Source organism: Tupaia chinensis, unplaced genomic scaffold (genome assembly GCF_000334495.1).
Source record: "Tupaia chinensis unplaced genomic scaffold, TupChi_1.0 Scaffold000350_1, whole genome shotgun sequence".
NCBI lineage: Eukaryota > Metazoa > Chordata > Mammalia > Scandentia > Tupaiidae > Tupaia > Tupaia belangeri.
The window spans coordinates 2,907,693-2,935,375 of NW_006159844.1; the positions used below are offsets into that span (position 1 = coordinate 2,907,693).

The 27,683-nt window shown below is 38.1% G+C and overlaps 1 protein-coding gene across 1 annotated transcript in view; it reads right to left on the reverse strand.

Moving 5' to 3' along the window:
* The window catches only part of TTC6 (tetratricopeptide repeat domain 6), a 210,944-nt gene that overhangs the window by 95,197 nt on the left and 88,064 nt on the right, over window positions 1-27,683 (reverse strand). The window contains exons 5-8 of the mRNA XM_006152364.3: window positions 25,455-25,547; window positions 20,193-20,402; window positions 12,134-12,264; window positions 7,746-7,940 (exon numbers count right to left, since the gene is read on the reverse strand). Coding sequence (XP_006152426.2) covers window positions 7,746-7,940; window positions 12,134-12,264; window positions 20,193-20,402; window positions 25,455-25,547 — 629 coding nt within the window. The remainder of the gene's footprint in view (window positions 1-7,745; window positions 7,941-12,133; window positions 12,265-20,192; window positions 20,403-25,454; window positions 25,548-27,683) is intronic.

Consider the following 27,683-nt stretch of genomic DNA (forward strand, 5'->3'; position numbering starts at 1 on the left):
CCTTTCTTTCTTTTTTTTTTTTTTTGAGAGATTTTCGCTATAGGGCGCGTGTGCTCGCCAGACAGACAGAGAAAGACATAGAGGCAGAAAGCGAGAAATCACCCCCCAGGGGGGATGGTCATGCCGCAATCCCTTCTCCTCCATTCTCCTCTCGGGATCTTGGGCACACACGCACACACACCCGGAGTGAGTTTTAAGCCACCGGGTCCGGGACGCGAACTGCTGTCGACTACGTGGGAGTCCAGTGACATAGCCATTACGCTAACTGCTGGTTCCCAAAACTACCTTTCTTGAAATTAAAAAATAATGTAAAATACCTATTTAATGACCACAGTAAGCTATATAGCCTCCACTAGGTGCTACTATATAGCTTATTCATTCTACTCACAGAGTTTCATGCCTAAAGTCAAACATGTGTTCGCAGATACGTATATATCAGCTGAACTTGCTATTCAAAGTAGAGTAATTAAGATATTTTGTGAATCAATAAAATGTGGGGGATAAAAGGAATGGAAAGCAACTTAAAATATTCAAATACCAGAGACAGTGTGGGAGGAGGGTAAGAAAGGGCAGAGGGTGAGAAATGGGGGAGAGGAATATAAATATAAATATATATATAAATACATACAGATATATTTATATATATATAAATACATATCTCTACACACACACACACACACACACACATATATATATAAGAAACAAGAAATGGAAAATTATTTGTTGACAATAACATGTATGAGTATGCCACTGTACAGTGTATTCTGGATAGGAAATTGCATATTGTTTGCTATGATGATATTCTGTGAATGAATGTAAAATAAATAAATTTAAAATATATATATAATACACACATACACACACATACTTAAGGCATACTGCTAGGACTGTTTTGGTTTTTTTTTTGGTTTTGATTTGCCATAGAGCACGTGTGCTCAACAGAGAGAGACAGAGAGGGAGATAAGAAGAGAGGAAGAGACAAAATGAGAAAACAGCCCCTGGGGGATGACCGTACTACTCTTCCTTCTCCTCCATTCTCCTGTTGATATTTTGAGCATGCATGTACATACCCATCATGTTTTTCAAGCTGTCAGTCTGGGTCTCAACCATGCAGTCAGCCATGTGAGATCCAGCTGCCCTAACCACTATGTCACCCAGCTTGCCCGTAGAGCTATTTGTTTGAAGTGAATATAACAGAAATCTAACCAAGGTTATTACTGATTCTAGTTCTAACTCTGCCATCTACTTTCCTTTGGGGTGCAAAATTCTGTGTCAGTTTCTTGGTGCAAAATTCTGTGTCAGTTTCTTCAGTATAAGAGGCTTAATGGTAAAGTCTCCTATAGCTCTCATGCATGTGCTGCAGTTACACATATCACCAGTTAGACCGCAAACAAAGGCTGTCTTAAACTCCAGTGTAACAGCCTTAGGTTGTTGACTAAATTATGCAGCAAGATATGAATGAGGCCAAGGAAAGGGTGTGGTTGGGGCTAGGATTAGCTTGATCATTGAGGAATGGCAGATAACATGGGAAATGGGGGATGGTAAGTGAGGTCATGGGTATCCCAAGACACCCATGTTGAAAGGAAATAAAGACCCTATGTGGCGGGGCCGGCAGGTGCCAGGGTGGTTAAGGGCACTGGACTCCCATGTGGGTTACCACAGTTCAAGTTCTGGACCTGGCAGCTTGTTTTCTCACTTTCCCTCTCTCTCTCACATTTTATCTCATTCTCTCACTCTGGCCCTCTCTGGTCAAATTAAACATAAATAAATAAAGCTAAATAAAATAGTGCTTCAAGAAAGGATCTTATTCCTATTTGGCTATCTCTCTCTCAGGATGGATGAATGAATAAAGGAATCTACTCCCAAAGATATGTTAGTGAAATTGTTTAATTTAAAGCAGAACATAAAACCCTATAAGCATCTAGGAGTCAAGAAACAGATCACAGGCAAATAAAATAAAAACATTGGTGAGCTTCAGATTTCTATCAGGTATCAAATAATAATATAAACAAGCAAAAAAACAGAAAAGATATTGGCAAATATGATAGCTTGTAACAGGAAATGAGCAAGACTTGGTATAATAAAAGTAAATGAATATGGGATAACTGCACTTATATGATTAGCTCAGAAAGATTCACGTCAATGCAGTCTACACATGACACAACTGAAAAATATTAAAATGAGGGAACCAGCAGTTAGCGTAATGGCTATGTCGCTGGACTCCCACATAATCGACCGCAGGTCACATCCCGGACCCGGTGGCTTAAAACTCACACTGGGCGCGTGTGCGTGTGTGCCCAAGATCCCAAGAGGAGAATGGAGGAGAAGGGATTGCGGCATTGCCATCCCCCCTGGGGGGGGTGATTTCTCGCTTTCTGTCTCTATGTCTCTCTCTGTCTGTCTGGCGAGTGCAGACGTCCTAAAGCAAAAAACCTCTCCAAAACAAACAAAAAGAAAGATTAAAATGAAAGAAAGGGCAAAAACATACCTATAAATTAAGCAAAAAAGAAGATATTGTAGAGTTTCACTTTTTATGGATTTATTATACACTCTACAATGAAAATGGGAGGGCCACAGTTAACAGTTTCTTGAAATTTTTTACACACAAACAAGTTTTATATAATTGCATATTGCTTCTCTTTTTAAAACAAAGAGCACTACCTCATTCTTTGTTGTTGTTCTTGTTGTTTCTAAGTTTATTCCTTTCATGATAGTGTCAGAAAGAAAGAGAGAGAAAGACGAAAGACAAGCACTCCCAACGGAGACTCACACCCATAATCCCCTGCTCCCAGCTCTCCCAGCCAGCCCAGATCACGTGTGCACACACTCAGAATGTACAGGTTGACCCCGGAACTAAACCCATGATGTCCCACTTGGCGCCAACTTCTCTTAAACAGCGTGTTACAACTGCTGCACCTTGAGAGTTTACATTTAGGAGAAATGAGGTCCCAAGATAAATCCTGGCACTCAGAGGTAGAGATGTCAAGAGAGAAGAGACACCAGGAAAAGAAACTGAGAAAGCATAGCCAGGAAAGTGGGAGGAGAACCAGGAACGGGCATGGTCACTAAAGTCAAGGGAGAAAAATGATTTAAGAAAGAGCAAGTGATCACCTGTGCCAAATACTACTGAGAAGTCATAACCAAGACTGTGATTATCGTAAGGCAAATCTAATCATGCTGTTCTTCCTTAAAATCAATGTTTTCCCCATGCACTGTGGTCAGGAATCCCTCCCCCAAATCCTCACACTTATGCTCTCACATAGACCTAACAGGGTATCTCTTAGAAAAACCTATGTGCTCTGACTCCTACCTCCTCTCCACCCTCGACTGTATCACTGCCCTTGCTGTTCTCTAATACTATACTCTTTCCAGATTCTCAGATAGGTTCCAACTATCCACAGCAAGGGCTCTCAAAGTTATCCTAAAGCTATCTTACATTAATTTGGGTTTCAATTTAAATATCATTTTCTCAAACCTTCCCAGATGATCAAGGGCTCTTTTTAGTTTCCAGAGCACACCCTATGCATTTCCATACTAACTGCCACATTAACAGTAAGTAATTCCCCATGCTTCTTTCCACTAGTCCCCAGGTTCTCTGAGGGCAGGGACATGTTTCCCTTATATGTACATGCTTCCCTGGTGCTTACCTCTATGCCAACCGACACAAAACATCTGCTGATTGATTTAAATAATTATTCAGATCTATATTTCCTTTTTTTTTATTTTTATTTTTGTCATAGGGCACATCCCTCATAGGAAAGAGAGAGAGAAAGTAAGAAATCGTCCCCCAGAGGGGATGACCACTCTATAATCCCTTCTCCATCCTCCTCTTGGGATTTTGGGCACACATGAATACATTCCAGTGCGATTTTCAAGTCTGGGACATGAACCACAGTCAGCCTTGTGGGAGTCCAGGGTATCTGCTGGCCCCATATCTGTATTTTTGGACATAGAAAGATGTTTACAACATAATGAGGGGTTTTTTTTATAAAAAAAAAAAAGATCATGTTGGGCTTGTTTCATAGCCTAATGGTTAAGATCTGCAGATCCTGCTTAGCTGACCACAGTTCAGATCCCAGCCTTGGAAGCTTGAAAAACACACCAGCATGTGAGCATTCCAACAGGATGGAGAAAAACACACCAGCATGTGAAAATCCCAACAGGATGGAGCAAAGAAGAGATTGCAGTATGACCATGCCCCACTGGACTTCTCTCTCTCCCCCCCCATCTCTCTCTACTTGCTACCCCAAAAAAAGACTTTGGGGGCCAGCATGGGGGTTAAGGCAACTAGATCCCATATGGTCAACTGTGTGGTTCAGGTCCTTGATCAGCAGCTTGAGAAATGCACTGGGGGCCCTGTGTGCATGTCCAAAATCCCAAGAGGAGAACAGAGGAGAAGCATTAATTTCTCTCTCTCTCTCTCTCTCTCTCGCATATGTGACTTAAAACAACAAAATCAGGAAAATTGACAATTACTAATTTGGAAAAGTGTAAAGAACTGTGTCAGAAATTGCCATAGACTGTGTCACTGCACATTGGTTAAATTAGTAACTATCATGAAATAATTCAAATGCTCACATATAGCCATGAGTGAAAAACTCAGGTTATAGAATGCCACATACGGCTTAGACATAAACATACACAAGAGATATCTGGAAGGCTGTTCACTAAACTGTGGACACTAACCTAAGTGTTCAAACACTTTTAATGATTTCCCCTATTTGAAAACCTTAAATCTATAATTTTTTACCAAAGAGTCTAACTAAATGTCTATAAACTTCTCTACCCAATATAGAAATCATTTTCAAAGCAAAAACGGTACATATAAAATATTTTTATAGTTTTTGTCAAAATTGCTGTTTAAGAAACTAAGCATAAGTCTGAATGGTACACTGCTATTTCAAATAAACTGAAGTATAGACCTTCACAATTCTACTAAAGCATTCTTGGTGTTTGGCACAAGTAGCAGGTACTAGAAGCAGAATTAGTAAAGCATTAAGATTACATAATCACAAGTATTATTGTGCTTTGAAGCTAGCTTGTCATTGCACAGAAAAAAGCAAAAAGCCACCTAGTGAAAGGGTATTCATTTTGTGTTTACAATTACCTTTCTTGAGAATACTTATTAGTGCAGAAAAAAAATTATACATTTCTCTGAACTTGTAGAAAAGCAGACAGATATATTTTGAAAAGGTTAAGCTATGTTTAGCAAGGTAATCCTCAAGAGATGGATGCTAGAGAATTAAATATTCAGTACTTAAATTAACTTCTTATTTGGTACTTATGAACAAATTGCCAAGAATTATCATCATCAAATAGAACGTTTATTGACTCTCTCAGAAAAAGAAAGTGAGGTCTACTTGAAGAAAAAATTTTTTCAATTGGAAAAAAAAAAACAGCATTTTTAAGACTTCACACGAATAATAGTAATTGTAGGACCTCAGAAAGATGCCTGGTTGCAGAGTGCTAATAGAAATGGGTCAAAACAGTATAGTTTCATGGCTACCAGATTATGTTTATGTTTTATTTTCCTTTTATGTATTATTATTTTTTTATTTCAATTTTCTATTCCTAGCTCTTGGCTTTTAAAAGACATTCCAGGGCCAACAGATGGTATAGTGGTTAAAGTGCTGGATGCCACATAAACTGACTCTGCAGTTCAAGTCCTGGACCCAGTAGCGTGAAAAACACAGTGGGCACATATTCATGTGCACCCAAAATCAAGAGAAGAGAATGGAGGAGAGGAGACTGCAATGCAGTCATACCCTAGGGAGTAATTTTTTACTTTCCCTCTCTCTTTGGCTCTCTCTCTCTCTCTCTCTCTCTCTCTCTCTCTCTCTCTATGGCAAGCACATGAGTCCTACAGGAAAAAAAAAAAAACTAAAAACAAAAATAAAAAAGTCTGTCATATCTACCAGAGACACTGGAGCCACTGTGAAATTCCAAAATTCTTCATGTAAATTTTTTTCAAAAATTTACCAAACATGGACATAATTAAAACTAAAAGACTATAGATGTATAAAATTATAATTAGCAAATAAATCCAAAAAAAATTTGCCTGAATAGAAAAAAATCATGAGAATGTCCTCCTTTTAGGAATTCAGATTGTCATTCATTGTTATTATTAAATACTGAAAACCAGGTGATTTCATAACACAGAAAAATGCAAGTAGACTGTTCTAATTTTTACTAAACATCAAGTTTGAGGAAACTGGTTCAGAATATATAATGAAAAGCGTGGATAAGTTACTAATAATTTTTTATAGTATATTTAAGAGTGATCTTTTAGGGACTGGCAGATGCTGTGGTGGTTAAGTGCACTGGACTCCCACATGGTTGATCGAGGTTCGAGTCCCAGATCTAAAGGCTTGCTTTCTCACTTTCTTTCTCTCTCTCTCTCTCTCTGGTCAAATTAAAATAAATAAATAAAGTAAATAAAATAATTCTGTACAAAAAAGGGTGATTTTTAACATATTATTCTCAAATATCTACTTAAAATATAATATTGAAAAAGTTTCAGTCTAATATATTTAATATTTTCAATATTCTTAACATGTGTGGTAGATGGCTTTTTAGGATTCCTACCTGCTACTTCTGAAAGATAAGAGATTCTAGAGCTTGCATTCTCAAAGGACAGATGCTATCACTCCCTAGGGGATGAAAACTGGTACTTTCGTGGGGTGGAGGGTGGGGTGATAAAAGTTTACTCTTTTTATGTATAAAGCACAGATGTACATATACTACCAAAGACAGATACACAGTGTTGGGGGTACTAAAATTTAATCTAGAGAGATGATTAAGGTAAAAAGTCTTAAAAGTTTCTTTAAGGGGATGTTGAGAAAAACTGAGTTAGGCACACCTGAATTCTAATAAGGAAACATATGGAAAGCACAAAGCACAGTGCTTAGAATATTCCTCTACATAAATGTTATCTCCTTTTCCTTTTCTCTCCTGTCATCTTTAAACTCTTTATCAAAGAACATGCAAATTTCAAAGCAAAGAGAAACACATAGAAGTGGGATGAACTCCCAGAGACGACTTTTGGACAAGATCCCTGGACTCAAGTATGCTCAAAGATTAAATCTAGTTCACAAGACTTGGTTTATGTACTAAGTATGCATTTTTGGTTTTGTTTTTAAGATTTTTTGTCATAGAGCATGGGTACTCACCAGAGAGAGACACACACACATGAGAAATCATCTCCTAAAAAAGATGGTCACGCCACAATCCCTTCCCCTCCATTCTCCTCTCAGGATTTTGGAGGCACACATTTGCCCAGCTTGATTTTCAAGTTACCAGGTCCAGGGCTTGAACTATGGTCAGCCAGGTGGGAATCCAGTGCATTAACCACCACACCATCCCATACCACCTGCTGGACCTATTGTTTTTTTAATTCTAGAAATGTAGAATTAAATTAAACTAAATTTCTTAAGTTTTAGGAGCTTCCATTTTCACATCTGTATTCCAGAATCATTACAGAAAAAAAAATGAGAATGTATATAAAATTCTTTGAGAACTAGACTACTAACCTACCTGATGACGGGGTTTGGTTGTTGTCACTACTGTCAAGAAGCAGGGATGCTGACCTAGACTAAGTAGGTCCTGGAAAAGCAATGGAAAAGAACACAAACTGCCCCTCTCTAATGGCCACAAACAGAATCTAGTCTTCAAAACTTAAAACCTAGAGGTAGAATCTTTGATCATTTGCATCTAGTTTAAAACAAAATCAACAGTGGAACTCTTACTTGTCTCTTTGCTCTTCGTCTATAATGCAGTCATCTAAGAAAGATGTTCCAAGTACTTCAAGGAGGGTGTTGTGGCCTCTCTTGTCGGCAGTGTGATACACGCGAGAGGCCAGGTGCAAGTCAAGTGGCAGCCCTTGGGCTGGGATGGTGGCGCACAGATCATGATGATGAGGTGTGAGGTGGTCTTTTGGAATTCTGCAACAGAAAAAACAGACTGAGCATCTTCTATCATTTTGTGATCTTTAGATATAAAATAACTTCATATTAGGACTTTAGTTCAGGCTCTAAAAAAGGATATCTAAATGTAGAACATTAGATTTAAAATTATAATGATAATTTATACACCAGATTTAATATCACAATCTCAAGCCCTTGTCCAGAGCTTCAGACTCATAACCAACTGCCTATGTTGTCTTTCAGACACCTCAGAATCAACAGGTTCTACAAGCAAACTCATTATCATTCCACCCCTAACCTTTTCTCCCCTGAATTCTGTAGTTCTGTCCAGGGACACCCAATCCAGCTGTCAGAAATTATTCCTCTGCTACTCTACTCAAATGCTAACATCTGTCCCTCAAGAAGGAAAACAATATAGTAGATTAGCCTTTAACAAGCATCAAGGGAACCCTAGGTCTAAGTCAGTGTGGCATCTTCCTACCCATTTTGCTGGAACTTGCCTCTCTTCTGACTTCCCTGAGGAGGAACGAGGGCATGGAGATCTTCTTTCTTTATTCCCAGGGTCACTTACCAATCAATGAACAAATACTTATTGTGCATCAGTGTGCCATGTCCTGTGCTAAGTGCTGTGTGTCCTCTTTCACACCCACAGTGAACCTATACAGGAGCTGCTATCATCCTTATTTTGGAGCAGGTTTATTTGGCTAGGTTACAAAATTCATGGGTGGCTACTGGGATCCAACCACAGTGTTATGAGCTACATTAGGCTGTGTAGTGCCTATTTCTATTGGGTCTACTCATGACGACTAAGTGGGAGCAGACTTTACTCAATACTACTCCATTCCCACCTCCCTGAGAGTATAGTCTAAGCTATACTTTTATATTAGCCAAATACTTTTTCATCAAATCAAGTCAGACAAAACATCTTGGATGCCTTGTCCTTCGCCTACATATTCAACATAAAATTAAGTTTCTCCTCTGTGTAGGGTGTTCAGGTGTGCTCCTTCTCGATCCTTACTGCTAGCATTCTTCAGTCCAAGTCCCTTAACCTGAGGTGCATAGGCGAAGGTCTGCCAATTAGGTTGAGTACTGCACCCTCTGACTCTTCCCCTCTGCAAAACTCTACCAAATTGGTCTTTAAGTATGTCTGTACCTAGCACTAAAGTCCTTCATTGCTTACTGTGTCTGTCTAACTTCCTCTAAGTTTCCAGGTTTCTAGGATCTTGCCTCACTTCTAGTATAGTGCTTAAGAGTGTAGACTGCCTCTGTTCAAATCCTATTTAAAACTTGCACTTAGTCATAAGCAAGTTAAGTTAGTTTCTCCATGGCAATGTCAAGTTAGTTCCTATCCAGGACAAATCACAGGACTAGACCTATTAGTTCCTTTGGTTAGGGATGGAGTGCTGTCTACTCCTTTGCCTATGTCCGAACATCCTTCAAGCAATATCTCAAGAGAGACATCGCTGCAAAGTTTTTATTTTTTCTTTCTTATAATTGTCTCTTTTCAGGACCAGCAAATGGCATAATGGTTACATTGCTGGACTCCCACATAGTCGACCACGGTTCGAGTCCCAGATCCGACAACTTAAAACTCATACTGGGCATGCATGCCCAAAGTCCTGAGAAGAGAATGAAGGAGAAGAGATTGTGATGTGCCCATCCCCACTAGGGGGGTGATTTCGTGCTCTCTGTCTCTCTGTTTCTTCAGTAAGCACAAGTACCCTATAGCAAAAATCTCTCAAGAAAAAGTGTCTCTTTTCATAAGTTGCCCTTATCTTGTGCCACCCAGTTGACCCTTTCTCTAGTGGGTTAATGCTGTTTTGTCCACTCACTGCTTCATGTGTCTGGAGCTACCTCAGGCAGTAGTATAGTAAAAACGATACAGACTTCGCAATTGGCTAGACTTGGATCAGAATCTCAGTTCTAACACTTGCAAACTGTATTACTGGCTTCTCTGAAAGTCTTCTGAATAATAAGAATAAAAATCCCTAACTTAACTTGTAAAAGAACTGATTAAAAATAACATAAATCATCCCCCAACTGTGAAAGTCTGTCAATAAATACTTCTTTTTCGTAATAATTTTTAAATTAATTTGCACTGCACGGCATCTAACCCATTGCTAGGTACAGTGTGCATATTATTAAATCATTACTAGAGAGTGTTTTATGGCATTTCCTAAAACATCATAGGCCCAATAATAACATGACATGAAATCTGTTCACGTTTAAGAGAGAGAGGAAAAGAGAGGTAAATCTAAAGCATTTGAAATGCCCGAGACAAAGAGATCCAGTAGACAGGGGAAGAGGTGCCCAGAAAGCCATGGCTCCTAACCACTCTGAGTTCCTAAGAAAGAGCTTTAAGAGAGAGAGAGAGAGAGAAAAGAAAGAGTAAAGAGAAAAAGGTGAGCTCTGATACCAAGCTCGAACTCTGATATCAAACTCACCTACAATCAACATTCTTCCTGGGACACATCATAGCTAGAGGAATGTGTTTGAGATGACATTGCTGATTTTGATTTTTCTTAAGAAAGCCATTATAACCAACCTAACTCGTATGTTCCCACAAAGATCAGCAAGCAAATCTCCCTTGGTTATAGAGTTAAATAACAAAATGTTGCAATGGATGGAAGAATTAAATTTTTTTTTTTAATTGTGGGCTAGTCAGGGGTGAGAAAAGTTAGGTAAGAAACTAAAGGGGAGAAAACAGTGAATAAAAAGGCTTTCAGAAACATTTTCCCAAGATTCTCTTTTATTACACAATTTTTTTAAGTACTAGATTTTTATCCTTCTGGGTCTCATTCTTATTTCTCTTTAATAGAAATTACTAATTTTGGTTTCAAATCATTGCAACAGTACCATATATATCAATAAGATCTACAAATATTTTTGGCATGCTCAAGAAGATCTGTGTGTTTTTATAGTACACTCTCCTTAAAAAGGACTATTTGTCATTCTTTGAAACACTAAGACATAAAAAAGAAAAGACTCTGGCGCTGTGTGTGGCCATTCTACTTTGCTTAATGCACTAAATGCAAGGTTTTTTTAAGAAAAAAAATCAAGAAGTTTCTGCTTCATTGATAATCTGACAGTAACTATTTATTGAAGGTAAAATACTTGTTGTCTGCTCTCACTGTTTGTTTTAATACATAATCTTGCTAACTAAATGAGTTTTAAGCAATGCAGATAAGCAATGGCATGTACAGGGTCACTTAAATGCCAATTTGACTGTTTCATAAACTTTGGAATTCTTTTCCCATGAGGCTATTCTCAGCTACTAAATTGTGCGTAATATCCATTTACAAAGTTTAGGCTGGTCATAAAAAGGTGGTCTTCCATGTCCAACACGCCTTTCAGTGCCCTAAGCAACAACAAAAGCTAATAATTAAAGCTTCTTGAAATCCCCGTAAAGAGTTAAATGAAAAAACGTCTAGGATAAACCAGCCCATTAAAAACCTAGTGGTGAAATAAAGAAAAACAAATCAGGGTTTCAACAAGATGAATGGCAAAAGGCAAACCTTAATCAAAATTTCATTTTCACACTCTCGTTCAAAATTGTTGAATGCCTGTGTAATAGGAAACTCCATTAAAAATACACACAGGAGGATAAAACATAAAATAAAGCAGAAAAAAATCCATCTAAATTACCAGATTGGCTTATGGGCGTTTTGTGTTGTCTTTTGTTTTACCATAACGAAACTAACCAATATAGTAACTACCTAATCCAGATCAAGAACTACAGTGAACAAAAATATCAAATCTAACATATTAACATTTAATTTTCTTTAGTCTTATTTTATTCTAGCTACCATTGCACCATTAAAGTACATTTGTCCAGATAGAAAAGAAAAAAAGCATGGAGTAGGGCCAGCAGGTGCCATGGTGGTTGAAACACTAGATTTTTCACATGGCCGACCACAGTTCAAGTCCAAGCCCCACTGGCTTGAAAATCACAACAAATAAATAGATAAGCAAATAAAAAAAGTTTAAATGTTTAAAAAAAATAAAACATGGAGTATAGTACCACATATATCCTAACTGTAAAATCTGCCACCCACTTTTCTTATGGCAAGGTTTAACTAGGATCTCATATAGAAATGGCTATTTAAGTTTCTAAAACATTTAGTTTTGCTTTTGAAAATACATCTTCACGTATTAATGCTACTGAATAAGTTATCTTCTATAGTAAAATTTGTAAATTTAAAAGAAGTTACTTTTTCTGTAGATTTGGATCCCAAGGGGGTTTTAAAGACTTTCTTGGTCTCTGTGGTAGAGTTTCTAATTTACTTCTTTGTATTTGCTTAATTTCTTTTCCTATGACATGTAAGAATTCTGATGACTTCACCTTAAGAAAAAAGATACATTGTTCAGGGAAGACATAACATTAAAATGAGATCTTTTTCTCATATTTAATGGTGTATTTCATTTTTAAAATTCTGATTGCTCTGTATATTTTATAACAGAATATAAATCCTGAAGGTGAGTTGATATTTTCTCTAAATCCACCCTGAAAACTATACGTACACTGGGGCTAGCAGGTGGTGTAGTGTTTAAGGCACTGGACTCCCACATGGCAGATCATGGTTTGAGTTCTAGACATGATGGCTTGCTTTCTCTCTTTGTCTCACTCTGGTCAAATTAAAAATAAATAAATAAATAAATAGTAAAAATTTTGTAAATGTACATATATCTCTTTATAGTAATAAAAATATGAATACCATATTTATTTATATTTTATCTATTACCTTAAAATTATTTAAAAAGAAACATAAGACTTTTCCTTCCATAAACCTATTCTTGATTCATATTTTCCATAGAACTTACCCTTTAGTTTCTTAACATCTAGTATTACTAGTGGTAATAAACACAAGCTGAAAGAACTGTTTTAAATAACTACAAGGGTCTTCAAAAAGTTCATGAAAAGGCATATTATGGAAAACTGTGCCTGCATGTACCAAAATAAACTTGTAATTACATAAACTTTAATTATAAAATAAACTTTAATTACATTTCCCATAAACTGTTTGAAGTGTCCTTGCATTTTGAGCAATATTTATCAATTTATACTTCTTCTATTTATTTTTTTGAGAGTTTTTTGCTATAGGGCGCGTGCACTCGCCAGACAGACAGAGAGAGACAGAGAGAGACAGAAAGCGAGAAATCACCCCCCATGGAGGATGGCCACGACTCAATCCCTTCTCCTCCATTCTCCTCTCGGGATCTTGGGCACGCACACACATGTACCCAGTGTGAGTTTAAGCCGCTGGGTCCGGGACGCGAACCGCGGTCGGCTACATGGGAATCCAGCGACATAGCCATTACGCTAACTGCTGGTCCCTCAATTTATACTTCTTATAGCTATACTTCTATTACCATTGCTTAGCTTGGCAAGCACATTGTCTCATAAATAATTGTGAAAATTGTATTAGGAGTATTGTTACCTAGATGTCCCAGAAAATTTGCAGAATTCATGATAATTATTCATGTAAAAATATTGTTTCCTATGTATTGCTCTGTATTTTTCTTTCTTTTTTTTGTTTTTTTGTTTTTATTTTGTTTTTTTCTTTTGAGTGAGAGACAGAGAGACAGGAGAGGGAGAAAGCACTTCATAAGGGGGTGTAGTCACAGTACAATCCCTTCTTTTCTATTTTTCCAACCTACTGGGATTTGGAGCATGCACACAAATACAACTATCATGTTTTTCAAGTCACCATGACCTGGATTCAAACTGGAGTTGGCCATATGGAATCCAGCTCCCTTAACCACCATGTGATGGGGCTGGACTTATTCTGCATTTTTTTGTTGTTGTTGTTGAGAATAAAGAAGGAATCAGAGAAGACTTTCTTAGGATAAACAGAGAGATATGGTTGAATAAGTAGGAAATGACCAAATGAAGAAAAGTTCTTATTTATTAGGTAAGGACTTGGGGCTTAAAACTATATTAAGGAGAGAGCTACTACCATTTTTTTGGATAAAGAAATGATGACAAATAAGAAAGGTAAGGCGTGTAGAGCATTCCGTTTCACCATCCAGTCAGTGTTTGAATCTTCTCTACAGTATCTCCAGCACATGTGTATTGTCTGGTTTGAAATGGTTAGGAAGAAAGAATTTGGATATTTTGTCAGGAACAGAAACTTGGATATTTTCCTTCCCACATTCTTCCAGTTGTTTGAAATTCTGTTTCCTAATCATGGAGCCTAACAATTTTCATCCATCAGCCTCAATTCAAACTTCAGAAACCATATAGGCACAACCCAGCTCTCTTCCATGTGGCAGACAGTTAAATATTTAAATACAGTTGGCAGGGCCAAGAGGTAGCATGGTGATTAAAGTACTGGACTTTCATGTGGTCAACAGCAGTGGAGTTCTGGATCTGGCAGCTTGAAAATCACACTGGGCCTGTGTGCTTGTGTGCCCTAAATCCCAGGAGGAGAATGGAGAAAAGACTGTGGCATGGTCATCTCTCTTGGAGAGTGATTTCTCACTTTCCCTCACTCTGTCTCTCTGGCAAGCACATGTACCCTATGGCAAAAGCCTGAATATATACATACATACATATAATGGGCTTCACTGGACCTACTTTTCCCTCATAAACATCCCCAATTCCTTTCACTCTACCTTACACGACATGATTTTGAAATACTGTTCTTTGTCATCTTGAGTACTCTCATCCAGTATCTAATTTTTCAGACTCCCTCCTAAGGATGGACACCCAAGTTTGAACACAATATTTCAGGTGATATGATCAGATCAGACAGGACAAAGATGGTCCTATTTTATGATATTTTTCAATAAATGCAAACTGTGATTGCATGTGGCATCCTATCAAGAAGAAAGTACATTATAGCCTGAAAACCCTGAAGTCTTACACATTTTCTTTTATGTTCTATTATTTCATATCTACACACGATGGACTCAAAGGCAGGACCATAAATATACATTTATCCCAATTAGACTTTATCTGAGGTCTGACTGATCAATCAAATCTTACAGTCATATTTTGGATGCTATCTGCAAAACAAATTGGCAAGTCTTCATATTTTCATCCTGATTATTAGAAAATACATCGAATTGAACACAGTCTATTAGGGACTTTCACAAACTAATTATGCATCCTTTTTATAACTAATTAGAAATCCATCTGGCAGTTCACCTGACCACAATCTCATCTACAAAACTATTAAAAAGCTTTCATAAGTGGATTGCTGATAATTCTGATGATAATAGCAGTAACTAATATTTATGGAGTTTTCTCTGTGCCAAGCATTGTTCTAAGTCTTTATACCACGGAATCTACATAAAATCCTAACAACAACATGAGATAGGCATTGTCATTGACTTCATTTTATAACACAAGCATATAAGTGTAAAAGTGCATGGAGAGCATTCACTCTGTGAAGTCTAGCTCCAAAGCCTGTGCTCTTCCCATGATACTGCTTTGTTGACACTACGTCTGCCATTGTTACAATGTCCAATCTGGTAATTCTAGGCAAAGAAATGAGGTTTGTTTTCTGTGACATGTCCTTAGGGGACCTATGCTCTGAGTGATTATTGCTTTCTTTCATAAATGTTCAAACACAATTCCCTTAATGGGTCATTTAAGCAATCCAGAGTTGTGTCCAAGATCAATACATGGATTTCAGACATTACAATACTTGGGGCCAGCAAATGGCATAGCGGTTACATCGCTGGACTCCCATATGGCTGACCACGGTTCAAGTCCTAGACCTGGTAGCTTCAAACTCACACTGGGCACATGTGCATGCGCACCCAAGGTCCTGGGAGGAGAATGGAGAAGAAGGGATTACAGTGTAGCCATCCCCACTGGAGGGTGACGTCTCACTTTCTGTCTCTGCTCTGTCTCACCTCTATGCCGCTGATGAGTGCACATGCCCTATAACAAAAATATCTCTTAAAAAAAAAAGGTAAAAGAAATCACAACACTTACCCTTAAAAAATAAATAAATAAATAAAGTCAGGGACCAGCAGTTAGCTAATGGCTATGTCGCTGGACTCCCATGTAGTCAACTGCGGTTCGTGTCCTGGACCTGGTGGCTTAAAAACTTACGCCGGGCTCATGTGCGTGCATGTCCAAGATCCTGACAGGAGAATGGAGGAGAAGGGATTGCAGTGTGGCCATCCCCCCTGGGGGGTGATTTCTCACTTTCTGTCTGTCTCTCTCTGTCTGTCTGGAGAGTGCATGCCCCCTATAGCAAAAACCTCTCCATAAAAAAAAAAAATCAGAGTGTGGGACCTGCAGGTGGCATGGTGGTTAAGATGCTGGAGTCCCACATGAGCGACTGTGGTTCGAGTCTTGTATGTGACAGCTTGCTTTCTCACTTTCCCACTCTCTCTCTGTTTCTCTCAGGTCAAATTAAAATATATATAATAATAATAGTAATAAACAAAAAATTAAAATACATAATTCTTTTAAAAATCAGACTTTTGCAGATGCTAGTCTCCAGTTTCTACAATAACATCTCTCCCCCTATAGCAGCTTCTAAAAGCTGCTGCTGACAGGGGAGCAACAGGCTTCCATCTATCCATCTGAACCCACAGGCTCAGGTATCTAAGTTAATTCTTAAAGTCTTTTCCAAATCCTGGGCTTTGAGTCTCTTTTATCAGTTTTTCTCTTCTTTCTAAACTAAAGATCATTCTTCTTGTCAGATTTAAGAGAAGCAAGGTACAAGTTTACCAGCTTCCTTTTCTCTTTGTCATATTCTGTTTATTTAAAACATCAACCTTTTCCAAAAATAAATTAAGGCAACTCTGTCATCTGTTGTCATCACACTATTTATCCATAATGACAGGGATATCTTTCTTTTTTGCCCCGACTCTGTTCCAAAACTAACATTAAAAATACCTTTTTGTTCTTAGCATTATTCACAGGCCTCAACCCATTCTGGATCTCAGCCTTCTCGGTATAATTGTTATAGTCACATGGCACTTAACGTTTATCTAGGTGTGTATGTCTTCTTTCATCTTTTGAATATGTTTAAAATTCTGAATGCAATAGATCACTCCTAATTTAGTAAAAATTCAGGAGGATTTAGGACATCCACACCTTTTAAACTTTCTTCCATTTAGAAACTCAGATCAGGTGATCAAATCTGTATTTTCTACACTTTTACTGTAAAATATTTTTACTGAAATGTTCCCTTTTAAGATGCTCAACAACCCTTTCACTGGTGGTTGTATCACTCATTTCCTCACAGGGCCACTGTTATTTCTGCTTAATCTTTTTTGTTGGTGGTCATGACTCAGACCAAAGCACTAGTGACCTTTATTATACTAATGAGCTGCTAACAGTAGAAATAACCGTAAGTAAGTAAGGACTGATCAGAGGCTCTACTTTATTTTGCTGAACAAGACCCTCCAACACAAATCTGAGCAGTTAAAGTCCTGCACCTTCCTTTACTGCTATGCTAGTTCTATTTATCGGCTATGCCAGAAAAGGTGTTCTTGTCTCCTCAAACAAGCCTGGCTTGCTGGAGTGTGTTGTTCCTCATTCCTGTGCTAGAGATACCAGAGACTAACTTTATGGTCTCAAATGTCCCTATGCACGGTAATGGATCATGGATAACTACTGATCTTGAGATGTTACCACAAATCAGTAAATACACAATTCTTGCTAAAGACTTGGTTTCCGATGTGTTCCACGTACCCCACAATAATAAACCAGAAAATCTCGATAGACATTCTCCTTTCCCCTTAAAGGTTTCAGTTAGAGAAACCTGCATTCTTCTTCGTTTTGAGAGGGACACTCTACCCCTAGTCATTTTTGTAGCTAAGGGTGTGTTCTTGGATTTAACCAGAGATCTGTTACTTGTTGTTATGAAAGGGTAGTGTCATAAAGTGGTTTTAAAAAATGAAGATTCCAGATTAAACAACTTCAGCTCAGTTCACATGCTGCCTCTACAATTCAACTAGACATCTGTCCTAGGGCAGCTACTTACATTCTCTGTGATTGTTTTTCAACTATACAATGAGGGTAATCATAGCATTATTTTAAAAATATAGGGAGGCATTTCGCAAAGTATCCGGCACATGGCAAACTCTAAATAAATTCTAATTACCTTAGGACAGGACTCCTACTTTTAACAAAAACACAAATAAGTTTGCATAATTTCTTGAATATTAGAGGACTTCAAAATGTTCATAGAAAATGGAATTACAGCATAAATTTATTTTGGTACCCAAAAAATTCTGAAGTCCATGCATAGTTTTTTCATCTGCATTTTCCACATACTTTTTGAAAGTTTGTGTTTAACAGTAGATATATAAGCCCCCCAAAATTAACATCATAGGACTTTTCTGGTCTAGCAGGTGGCATGGTCGTTAAGATGCTGGATTCCACGTAGTTGACCGTGATTCAAGTACTGGACACGGAGTCTTAAAATCATGTCAGACTCATGTGTGTGCAGGCCCATAACCCCAAGAGGAGAATGGAGGAGAAGGGACTGCAGTGTGGATATCTGCCTTGGAGGGTGGTTACTCACTTTCCCTCTCTCTATCTCTCCCTCTGTGTCTCTGGAGAGCATACACACCCTATGGCAAAAACCTGAAAAAAAAAAAATTACACTACTTTTCTAAAAAGCAACCTAAATTTCTGTCAAAAGCAATTAAGCCACTGTCCAGAAAATCCATTTCATTCTTTGACACACTTAGTAGTTAACCCTTTGCCTCTGATGGCCAGTTTACTTCCAAAATCCCAATGTTCAGGTGGAAGAAAAAATAAAAACACTACCTCCATCCCCACTAGCTTAACACATTTTCATCAGATGCCATAGTCTAAAGAGTCCTAGAAAGTGTCAACCTAGAGTACAGAATTCACACAGAGTAGTAACAAATAGTAGGATCCCTTACCCTGGGCAGGTTTCACTTCATACTCCAAAAGCATGCTTCAGAAAGACAGCATGATTTTCAGTGCAGCTGGTCACTAACCACAAGGTAAGTCCAACTCCCTGAAAGCTGTTGCGAGTGTTCCCTGATCACCCATTGCTTGTGGTTCTTATTGCCTACAATTCCCTCTAGAGCAATAGGCCAGTGTCATACGGGATGAACCTCAAGAAACAGGGCTTACAAAATGAAGAAAAACCAAGAGGTGACTGCACTAATCCAAACATAGGTCACCAGGACCCAGACTAGAATGGAAGAAACTGAAAAAGAGAAGGAAAAATACATAAGCAATGTCTAAGAACAATCTAGGCCTTGAAGATTGATTATATGTGAAAGGTAAGAGAAGGAGAAAGTCATGGGAAAAATCCAGGTGTCAGAATTTAGTCTTGGGCTAAAGTTGAAGAAGTGATAATGGCCAGTTGATTTGGGTAAAGCATAGTAGGAACATATGGGGAACATGGAGGGGAGAAAAGACCCCAAGGAGGACTGACCAGGAAGACTGAGCCATCCATTTGACCCTGTTAAGGAGATCTCCAAGGATAAACAGATGTTACACTGTGGTTTAAGGAAAAGGGGCATTTTTTTAAAAAACATTCTAATAATAATATATCTATTTTTAAATAAATATATTTACTAAATCAAAAAGTGATTGACTTAAATTAAAGTGTTAGGGACAAGCAGATGGTGTAATGGTTACATTGCTGGACTCCCACATAGTCAACCACAGTTCGAGTCTTGGACCCAATGGCTTAAAAGTCATGCCAGGCATCTGTGCATGCATGCTCAAGATCCCAAGAGAAGAATGGAGGAGAAAGGATTACATCGTGGCTATCCCCTCAAGGATGATTTCTTGCTTTCTATCTCTCTATCTCTATGGTGAGTGCACATGCCCTATAACAAAAATCTCTCTAAAAAAAAAATTAAAGTATTAAGTAGATAATGATGTGACAATATACATACATAATATGAATTATTAAAATGTTACATAAATAAAATTAATCTGGGAAACATTTTTACAATAGGAAAAGACTGGGGTGAGGATAAACCTAAACAGAGAAAAGCTAAAAAATTCATCTAGTCCTGCTTCCTGGACCAGTTCCTAATTACTGGAAGGCTCTGTCAGTTTTGAAAAGATCTGAGGTTTCTTCTTTCCTTGAAAATCTGTCTCCTCCTCCTGGAGCAACAATTAGAGTTGAAACTAAAATCCCACTAAAAAAAAAATAAGTAAAATGGAGAATTTGACTTCTCAGGCTCCTGTTTCATGGTGAAACACCCCCACCTGGAGCACCCCAAACCTTGGTCCTTGCCGTGACCATTTCTTCACACCTATACATCCTCAACTCTCATAACTCTGCTTCCAACATGGTTTCTTACCTTTACAGGTGCCTCCTTGGCTACTTTTGAATCACTTCCAGACTCTTGTTTTTCCAAAGGTTTACTTGGTTCTTCTTCTGGTTGAATTTCTGAAGTTTCTTGAGGTTTAAGTATTAGGCTTCCTGCTTCTGAAGCTCCCCATTCAGATGCATCCTCCAGTTCAATCTGAAAAATACTTGTTGTAGCTTCAGGAACCTCCTCCACCATGCTCTGTTGGGAAAAGTTAAGTGTACAATGTTTTTTAATTAATTCTCCCGAAGTTTTCAGTTATGCATCATTCTCTTTTTTTATTCTTTTTTTTTTTTTGAGAGGTTTTTGCTATAGGGTGTGTACACTTGCCAGAAAGATAGAGACAGAGAGACAGAAAGCGAGAAATCACCCCCCAGGGAGGATGGCCATGCCACAATCCTTTCTTTTCCCTTCTCCTCTCAGGATCTTGGGCACACACGCACAAACACCTGGCATTAGTATAAGCCACCGGATCCAGGACTCAAATCATGGCCGACTACATGGGAGTCTAGCGACATAGCCATTACACCAACTGCTGGTTCCTATGCATCATTTTTTATCTGATAACAAAATGAATATAAAAATGCTATTTGAAATTATCCTCAGGGAATAAATGACCCAGAGACATAAGAAAGACTATCCACACCCCAGATGCATCCCAAATCCAAATGAAAAATCCTCACAAAACATCATACCCATACCTGTTTTGTATTCCTTCAAGATCCATTGTCTTATATTTGTATCTGTTAAGTCTTAAGGATGGTGTCTTTATAGCTATATTTGGGTTTTACCCAATTTTAAACTAAGATTATTTGGAATTATGTGGTACTGGTAATTAAAACTTCACTGTCTTGAATTAACAAACAATATAGCTAGCTTAATTTATATAAAAGTCTAAGTCATATGCAACAACTTTAAAATGCAATTGCTTCGTATTTTCTTTGATACATTTATTTGCTAATTAGTAAAATAAAGATAGCATCCAGTACAAATACTACATAAGTTTTACTTTTCATGCAAGAAGAAACAGCTGAAATTTAAGTTTGTAAAATTAAACTTTAATCTTGGGCTTATATTTTTATAAAGCTAGTGGATGGTATTAGGAAACAATTAAGAGCTTTGTAACCAGATGGTACTGAATTCAAATCCTGGATCTGTCAATTTACACATTTGATCTTGGTAAAGTTATTAAAATTACTTTATCATCATTTTTTTCCTTTTTCACTGTGTTGAAATTTGCACTGATGATGAAAAAGCAGTGGTGAGGGACCAGCAGTTGGCATAATGGCTATGTCACTAGACTCCCATGTAGTCAACTGCGGTTTAAGTCCCAGACCCGGTAGCTTAAACTTACACCAGCGCGTGCGCTCACCAGACAGACAGAGAGAGACAGAGAGACAGAAAGCGAGAAATCGCCCCCCCAGGGGGGATGGCCACGCCACAATCCCTTCTCCTCCATCCTCCTCTCGGGATCTTGGGCACGCACGCACACATGACCGGCGTGAGTTTAAGCCACTGGGTCCGGGACTCGAACCACGGTCAACTACATGGGAGTCCAGTGACATAGCCATTATGCTAACTGCTGGTCCCTTATCATCATTTTTGACATTGGTAAAAAGAGGTTAATAAAACCCTTTTCATAAAATAGCAAAGTAATATAATATTAAAATATCATTTTTCTTTTTCACTGTGTTGAAATTTGCACTGATGATGAAAAAGCAGTGGTGAGGGACCAGCAGTTGGCATAATGGCTATGTCACTAGACTCCCATGTAGTCAACTGTGGTTTAAGTCCCAGACCCGGTAGCTTAAACTTACACCAGGCGCATGTGCATGAGTGCCCAAGATCCCAAGAGGAGAATGGTGGAGAAAGGACTGCAGTGTGGTCATGCCCTCTGGGAGGTGATTTCTCTCTTTCTGTCTCTCTGTCTCTGTCTGTCTTTCTGGCAAGCGCACACACCCTATAGCAGAAATCCCTCCAATAAAAAAAAAAGAAAAGAAAAAGCAGTGGTAAATAAAACAGAGAGTCAGTACTTTAGTACAAAATCATACAGGGTAGAAGATTCCATCAAAGAGAAAGATAGACCAATGGATTTTAATGTAATGATACACAAGTTCGCATATCTGGCTTCAGATTACACATGGCAACTAATCTTTAAGAAACAATCACTTGTGGCATTTTAGTGCATTAACAAAGAGTGTCCACTACATAAAAGGACTGTTAAAATATGATTCCCTTTTCAATCTATGAGACCAGATTTATTTAATATACTTCAACCAAAATGACACATTATAACAGATTGTTATTATTATTTTAATCAATGAATAAATGCTTAAAATCTTTCCGTTTTTATTTTTAATATGGTAAATATTGGTTGATATAATATACGTAAAAGTTCTTTTGGGTCTTTAAAATAATTTTTAACATTATAAAGCCATCTTTAGGCCAAAGAGCTTGAGAGCTTCAAAACTTGAAAAGTTTGAGAACTTTTAAAAAGGAAATTCTGCTTTACTTTCTCCTAAATCTCAAGCACCTGGCATAATTTAGGAACTCTGCAGTTATTTGTGAATAAATCAATGAATAAATAAGTGAAAAGAATTCATTTCAATTTGTCTTCTACTATGTAATTGGTTTCTATGAGAGCATTCATTAAGTAGTGGTGTACTTTGTCTCTTTATGTAGTGGTCCACTCTTTAAATAAGTTCCTCCTGGTTTTTTTCTTTCATAAACCATGTCTAAAATTATGCCTGGCACATAACAGGAAGGAAATGAATGACCAAATTCCATGGCATTTTTATTGCTTTTTTTTCTTAGTGAACATGTGAGGAAATCACTCACCATGATGGTTCAAATACTGTTATATTCAAAATGGTGGGGCGACAGCCAGTGTTACAGTGATGACACTGTACGCTGTGATGCAGAGCCCACATGGGAGAGCTGCAGGATCACCCCAGGATCTCCCTGTACACACACCATGCACCCATGCATGCCCTTGATCTGAGCCAGTTCAGGCTGAGGGTGGATTGCAACACGAAGACCCTGTTTCAGAGTGAGAGGAAGGGTTCTTGTCTCTTTTCTCTGTCTCTCTGTCAGAAGAAAAAAAACTTTCAAAATCCTGTTGGGCACTTAAGAAGAAAAAGTATTCCATTAAAAATGTTCCTTTTAGGATCAGCAGACAGCATCATGGTTATGTCGCTGGACTCCCACATGGTTGACCGCAGTTCAAGTCCCAGACCCAATGACTTAAAACTCACTATGGGCACATGTGCCTGCATCCCCAGGATCCTGAGAGGAGAACGGGGAAGGGATTGCAACATAGCCATACCCCCTGCGGGTGCTGTCTGTCTGCTGTCTCTCTGGAGAGCACGACAGCCCTATAGCAAAAATCTCTCTTAGAAAAAAAAAAAAAATTAAAGTTCCTTTTTAAAAGGAAACAAATTGTATTAGAGAGCTCCTGCCTGTGGCACTGAGGTACTCACAACTGTCCACCATGTTCTGAGGCCAAGGTGCCAGATGCCACTTAGAAAGGGCCGACTCAGGCCAGAAGTGGTATGGTAAATGAAGCTCTGGACTCTCACATGGCCACCATGGTTCGAGTACCAGACCTGGCAACTTGCTTTCTCACTTTCCCTCCCTCTGTCTCTGTCTCTCTTTGGTAAGCACATATGCCCTATAGCAAAACAAAATAATAATCATAATAATAAATAAGTAAAATAAAATAAATATTTTTTTAAAAGAGAAAGGGCAGACTCTTCTGAGACGGGAAGATGCTGACCAGTGCTGACCAGCAACCTGCAGCCCAGGAATTACCAGGGGTGGCTTCCCTGGTAGTCCAAGGGACTGGTAGGATGAACATTCACTCTTCCCACAGTACGTATTAGGGACACAAAATATATTTCTGGAATGAAAGATACCACAGAAGATCCTTTATCCATGGCCAGATACCAAGTTAAGAGATATTACCTCTAGAGAGTGATAAGCCAGTGGCCAGAAGAGCTCCTGTGATTACTTGTAAGTATCAAAGCTGAGAGAATGGTTCCCACACAATTACAAAGAAATCAACATTTTAAACCTTCATTTGAAGTGATCAAGATAATGCCTAAGCTAGGTATCTGATAGTTGGCCTTTTTCATGGTCTCTTCAAAATGTTATCTTAACTTATACTTTACCTGAATGTAGTGAGTGCTACTACATCAAGTATATTCTATTAACAAGGATTTCTATTTCACAAAGCCCAGCTGAAATTGCATTTTCGGTTTACTATACCAACAGAGACTCAGAAATCAAAGGTCTTGATATCTCCCAGTAAATAGTGTCACCTCCTGGCAACTACCCTAGATATGAGTCTTAAAGATGTATGGTGAGTTTTCACAGCTGCCTTATCCACATACCATTATCATATGACTATTAGAGCCACCATGTGCTGGTCCTGAGGCAGGTGATGAGAAGACAATGGGAAAAAGACATGGCCTTAACCAGAAGTATCTTGAATTCTAGTAGTTTTATTATTTATGGTAACTAATATTAAAGGGTATATGGCTTTTAGGAAAAGAAAACAGCCCATATACTTTCTGAACATGATGTATTAGCTTAAAAATGAAGTACGATCTCAAATTTTATGTATATGGGTTGATATTTTCAGGAACTAAAGAATAGGATTTTATCAATCCACTGATAAATCAACTGATCATCATGCCATAATGTTTTTATGTAAATGTGGACTTCTACACATAGGGAGACACTTCACAATCACAGGGACTATGTCCCAGATTGCTCTGAATCCCACAAGAATTTTTGCCCATGATAGAAAAAAAGGAAACTATTTCTGAAACAGACTTCTGTCACTGTCCATACTTCTCAACAAAATTTTCTTTTGGTCAATGCTTTTAATAATTCTTCTATCTAAATACAGGTCAAAGTGATGTTTCCTTAGAAGCCAATAATTTTTAATTAATTCTCCAATTATTTTCTGGAACAACGTCTCTAAGCCAAAAGAGTTGTTAAAATTCTCTCTTTCTGAAGAGTTTGGGGCCTTAGTTCAGGTCTATAAAAGCCAGCAGCAGTGAGCAAAAGAACCAGGATGTCCAATGTGGTGTTGGAGTAGAAGTGCTTACACACCTCTAAAATAATACAGAGAAAAAAATTAAACTCTTTATATAAATGTTCAAGCCACAGTAGGCAGACTACTATTACTATCACTATTACTATTACTCTAATATAGAGAAGGAGGAGGATTTTTATTAAAGACTTTACCTCTTGAAGTTCCTCAACAGTTATCTCTATTCTTTGTTCTGTTTGCATCTGAGATGTTTTATGCCAATACATTTTTCCCGTTAGAGAAAAATCCTTGAAGGAGGAAAAGGAAACAAAGTAATGTCAATTTTAAAAATCAACGAGATGTATTATTCAATACAGCAAAATGTTAGTCAATACAGTAAATGAGATATATTTAACAGAAAAATAAGCTAGTCAATAGCATGTGGTAATTGAGAAATATAAAAAGATAGAATATATTTGTTTACTCTTTTCATTTCATGGCTTTTTAAATTGTTGATGTCTAGAGATATGTCATTAGAATAAATAAGACAATTTTAGATAATATTAAATCAGAATCTGTAAAACACTGTCATTAAATCAGATACTATAAAACATTGCAGTATATAAAATCAAACTAAAATTGAAGTATAAAATCAAACTAAAATTTAACCCAAGCAAGAAGAAATATACCTAAAACTTCACTAGATATAATTTTCTTTTTTTAAATAACTATTTTATTTAACTTTATTAATTAATTTATTTATTTTAATTTGACCAGTGAGGGATAGAGTGAGAGGGTGGAGAGAAAGTAAGCCACCAGGTCCAGGACTTGAACCAACGTCAGCCAGGAGGGAGTCCAGTGCCCTTAACCAACATGCCACCTGCTGGCCCCAACTAGATGCAATTTTCTAGTGTCATTTATACCATTACTCATGCCAATTGCAATGAAATACTCTCTACCCAGTTGACGTGGTGAGAAGACAGCACATTACAATGGCTAACAGTGAGCCAGGAATAAAAAGACAGAGGTTCTGTGTAAACTGTGATGCCACAAATCAGGTACATTGATAGACAAGCTATTTTTCTTTCCCATTCTTAAAAGAGGCATTCAACTTTATGCCCATTTCTCCTTTAGCCTTTTAACAATGTCAATGGCAAGATTTGAACACCCACTGTGCATTAAAACTAATTTTTCTACTCTTTGTCTTTATTAAAAAGATCCAATTCAGGCCATCAACTTCTTCTTCTGCCCTCTTGTTGTAAATAAAATGAAACTAGACAAAATTGCCTAAAGTATTTAGTATAGTAACATGCTATACAGGCATATTGACATACAGCCTGTATGTGTAGTAGGCTATGCCTAGAGGTTTGTGTAAGTACACTCTGTGCTGTCCACACAATGACAAACTCACCTAAGAATCCATTTCTCAGAACATATCCTAGTAGTTAAGTGACATGTAAAAAAATAACAAGGAGTTGTAAATCCAATTCCCAGAGCTCACTCAAAGCTTGGAATTATTAGATCTTCCATCAGGCATGCTTAATGCATGATACATTCATTATAAACACTAGGAGAATTATATGTCAGTAGTGGTACTGAATTAGTCCTAGAGTAAAATCTTCTCTGAACTTTAACAATGCTTTAAAATAATTCTTTAAAACATCAAGCTGCTTGGGGCCAGCAGGTGGCATAGAGGTTAAGGTGCTGGATCACACATGGCTAACAATGGTTTGAAAATCACACTGGGAGCAAGGGCAAGCATGCCCAAAATCCTAAGAGAAGAATGGAGGAGAGGGGATCAGCAGTTAGCGTAATGACTATGTCTCTGGACTCCCACGTAGTCGACCGTGGTTCACATCCCGTACCCAGTGACTTAAAACTCACACTGGGCGCGGGTGCGTGCATGCCCAAGATGCCGAGAGGAGAATGGAGAAGGGATTGCGGTGTGGCCATCTCCCCTGTGGGGTGATTTCTCGCTTTCTGTCTCTCTGTCTCTGTCTGGCAAGCTCACGCACCCTATAGCAAAAAAAAAAAAAAAAGAATGTTAGGAGAAGGCCATCCTCCTTGGGGGTGATTTCGTGATTTCTCACTTCCCCCATCCCTCATGTTGTCTGTCTGGTGAGACCACAACCACTTGAAGTTGCTCTTGAAGTAAACTAGCTTCCTATCAGAATAAACTCCAACACTTTTTAAAGGAAGACAACAACATCTAGTTTTCGACAGTGTAAAATCCACAAGATCTAGCACCTAATCAAAAATTACTCGTCGTGGGACCAGCAGTTAGCGTAATGGCTCTGTCACTGGACTCCCATGTAGTCGACCGTGGTTTGAGTCCTGGACCCGGTGGCTTAAACTCACGCCGGGCAAGTGCGTGTGTGCCCAAGATCCCGAGAGGAGAATGGAGGAGAAAGGATTGCTATGTGGTCATCCCTACTGGGGGGGGG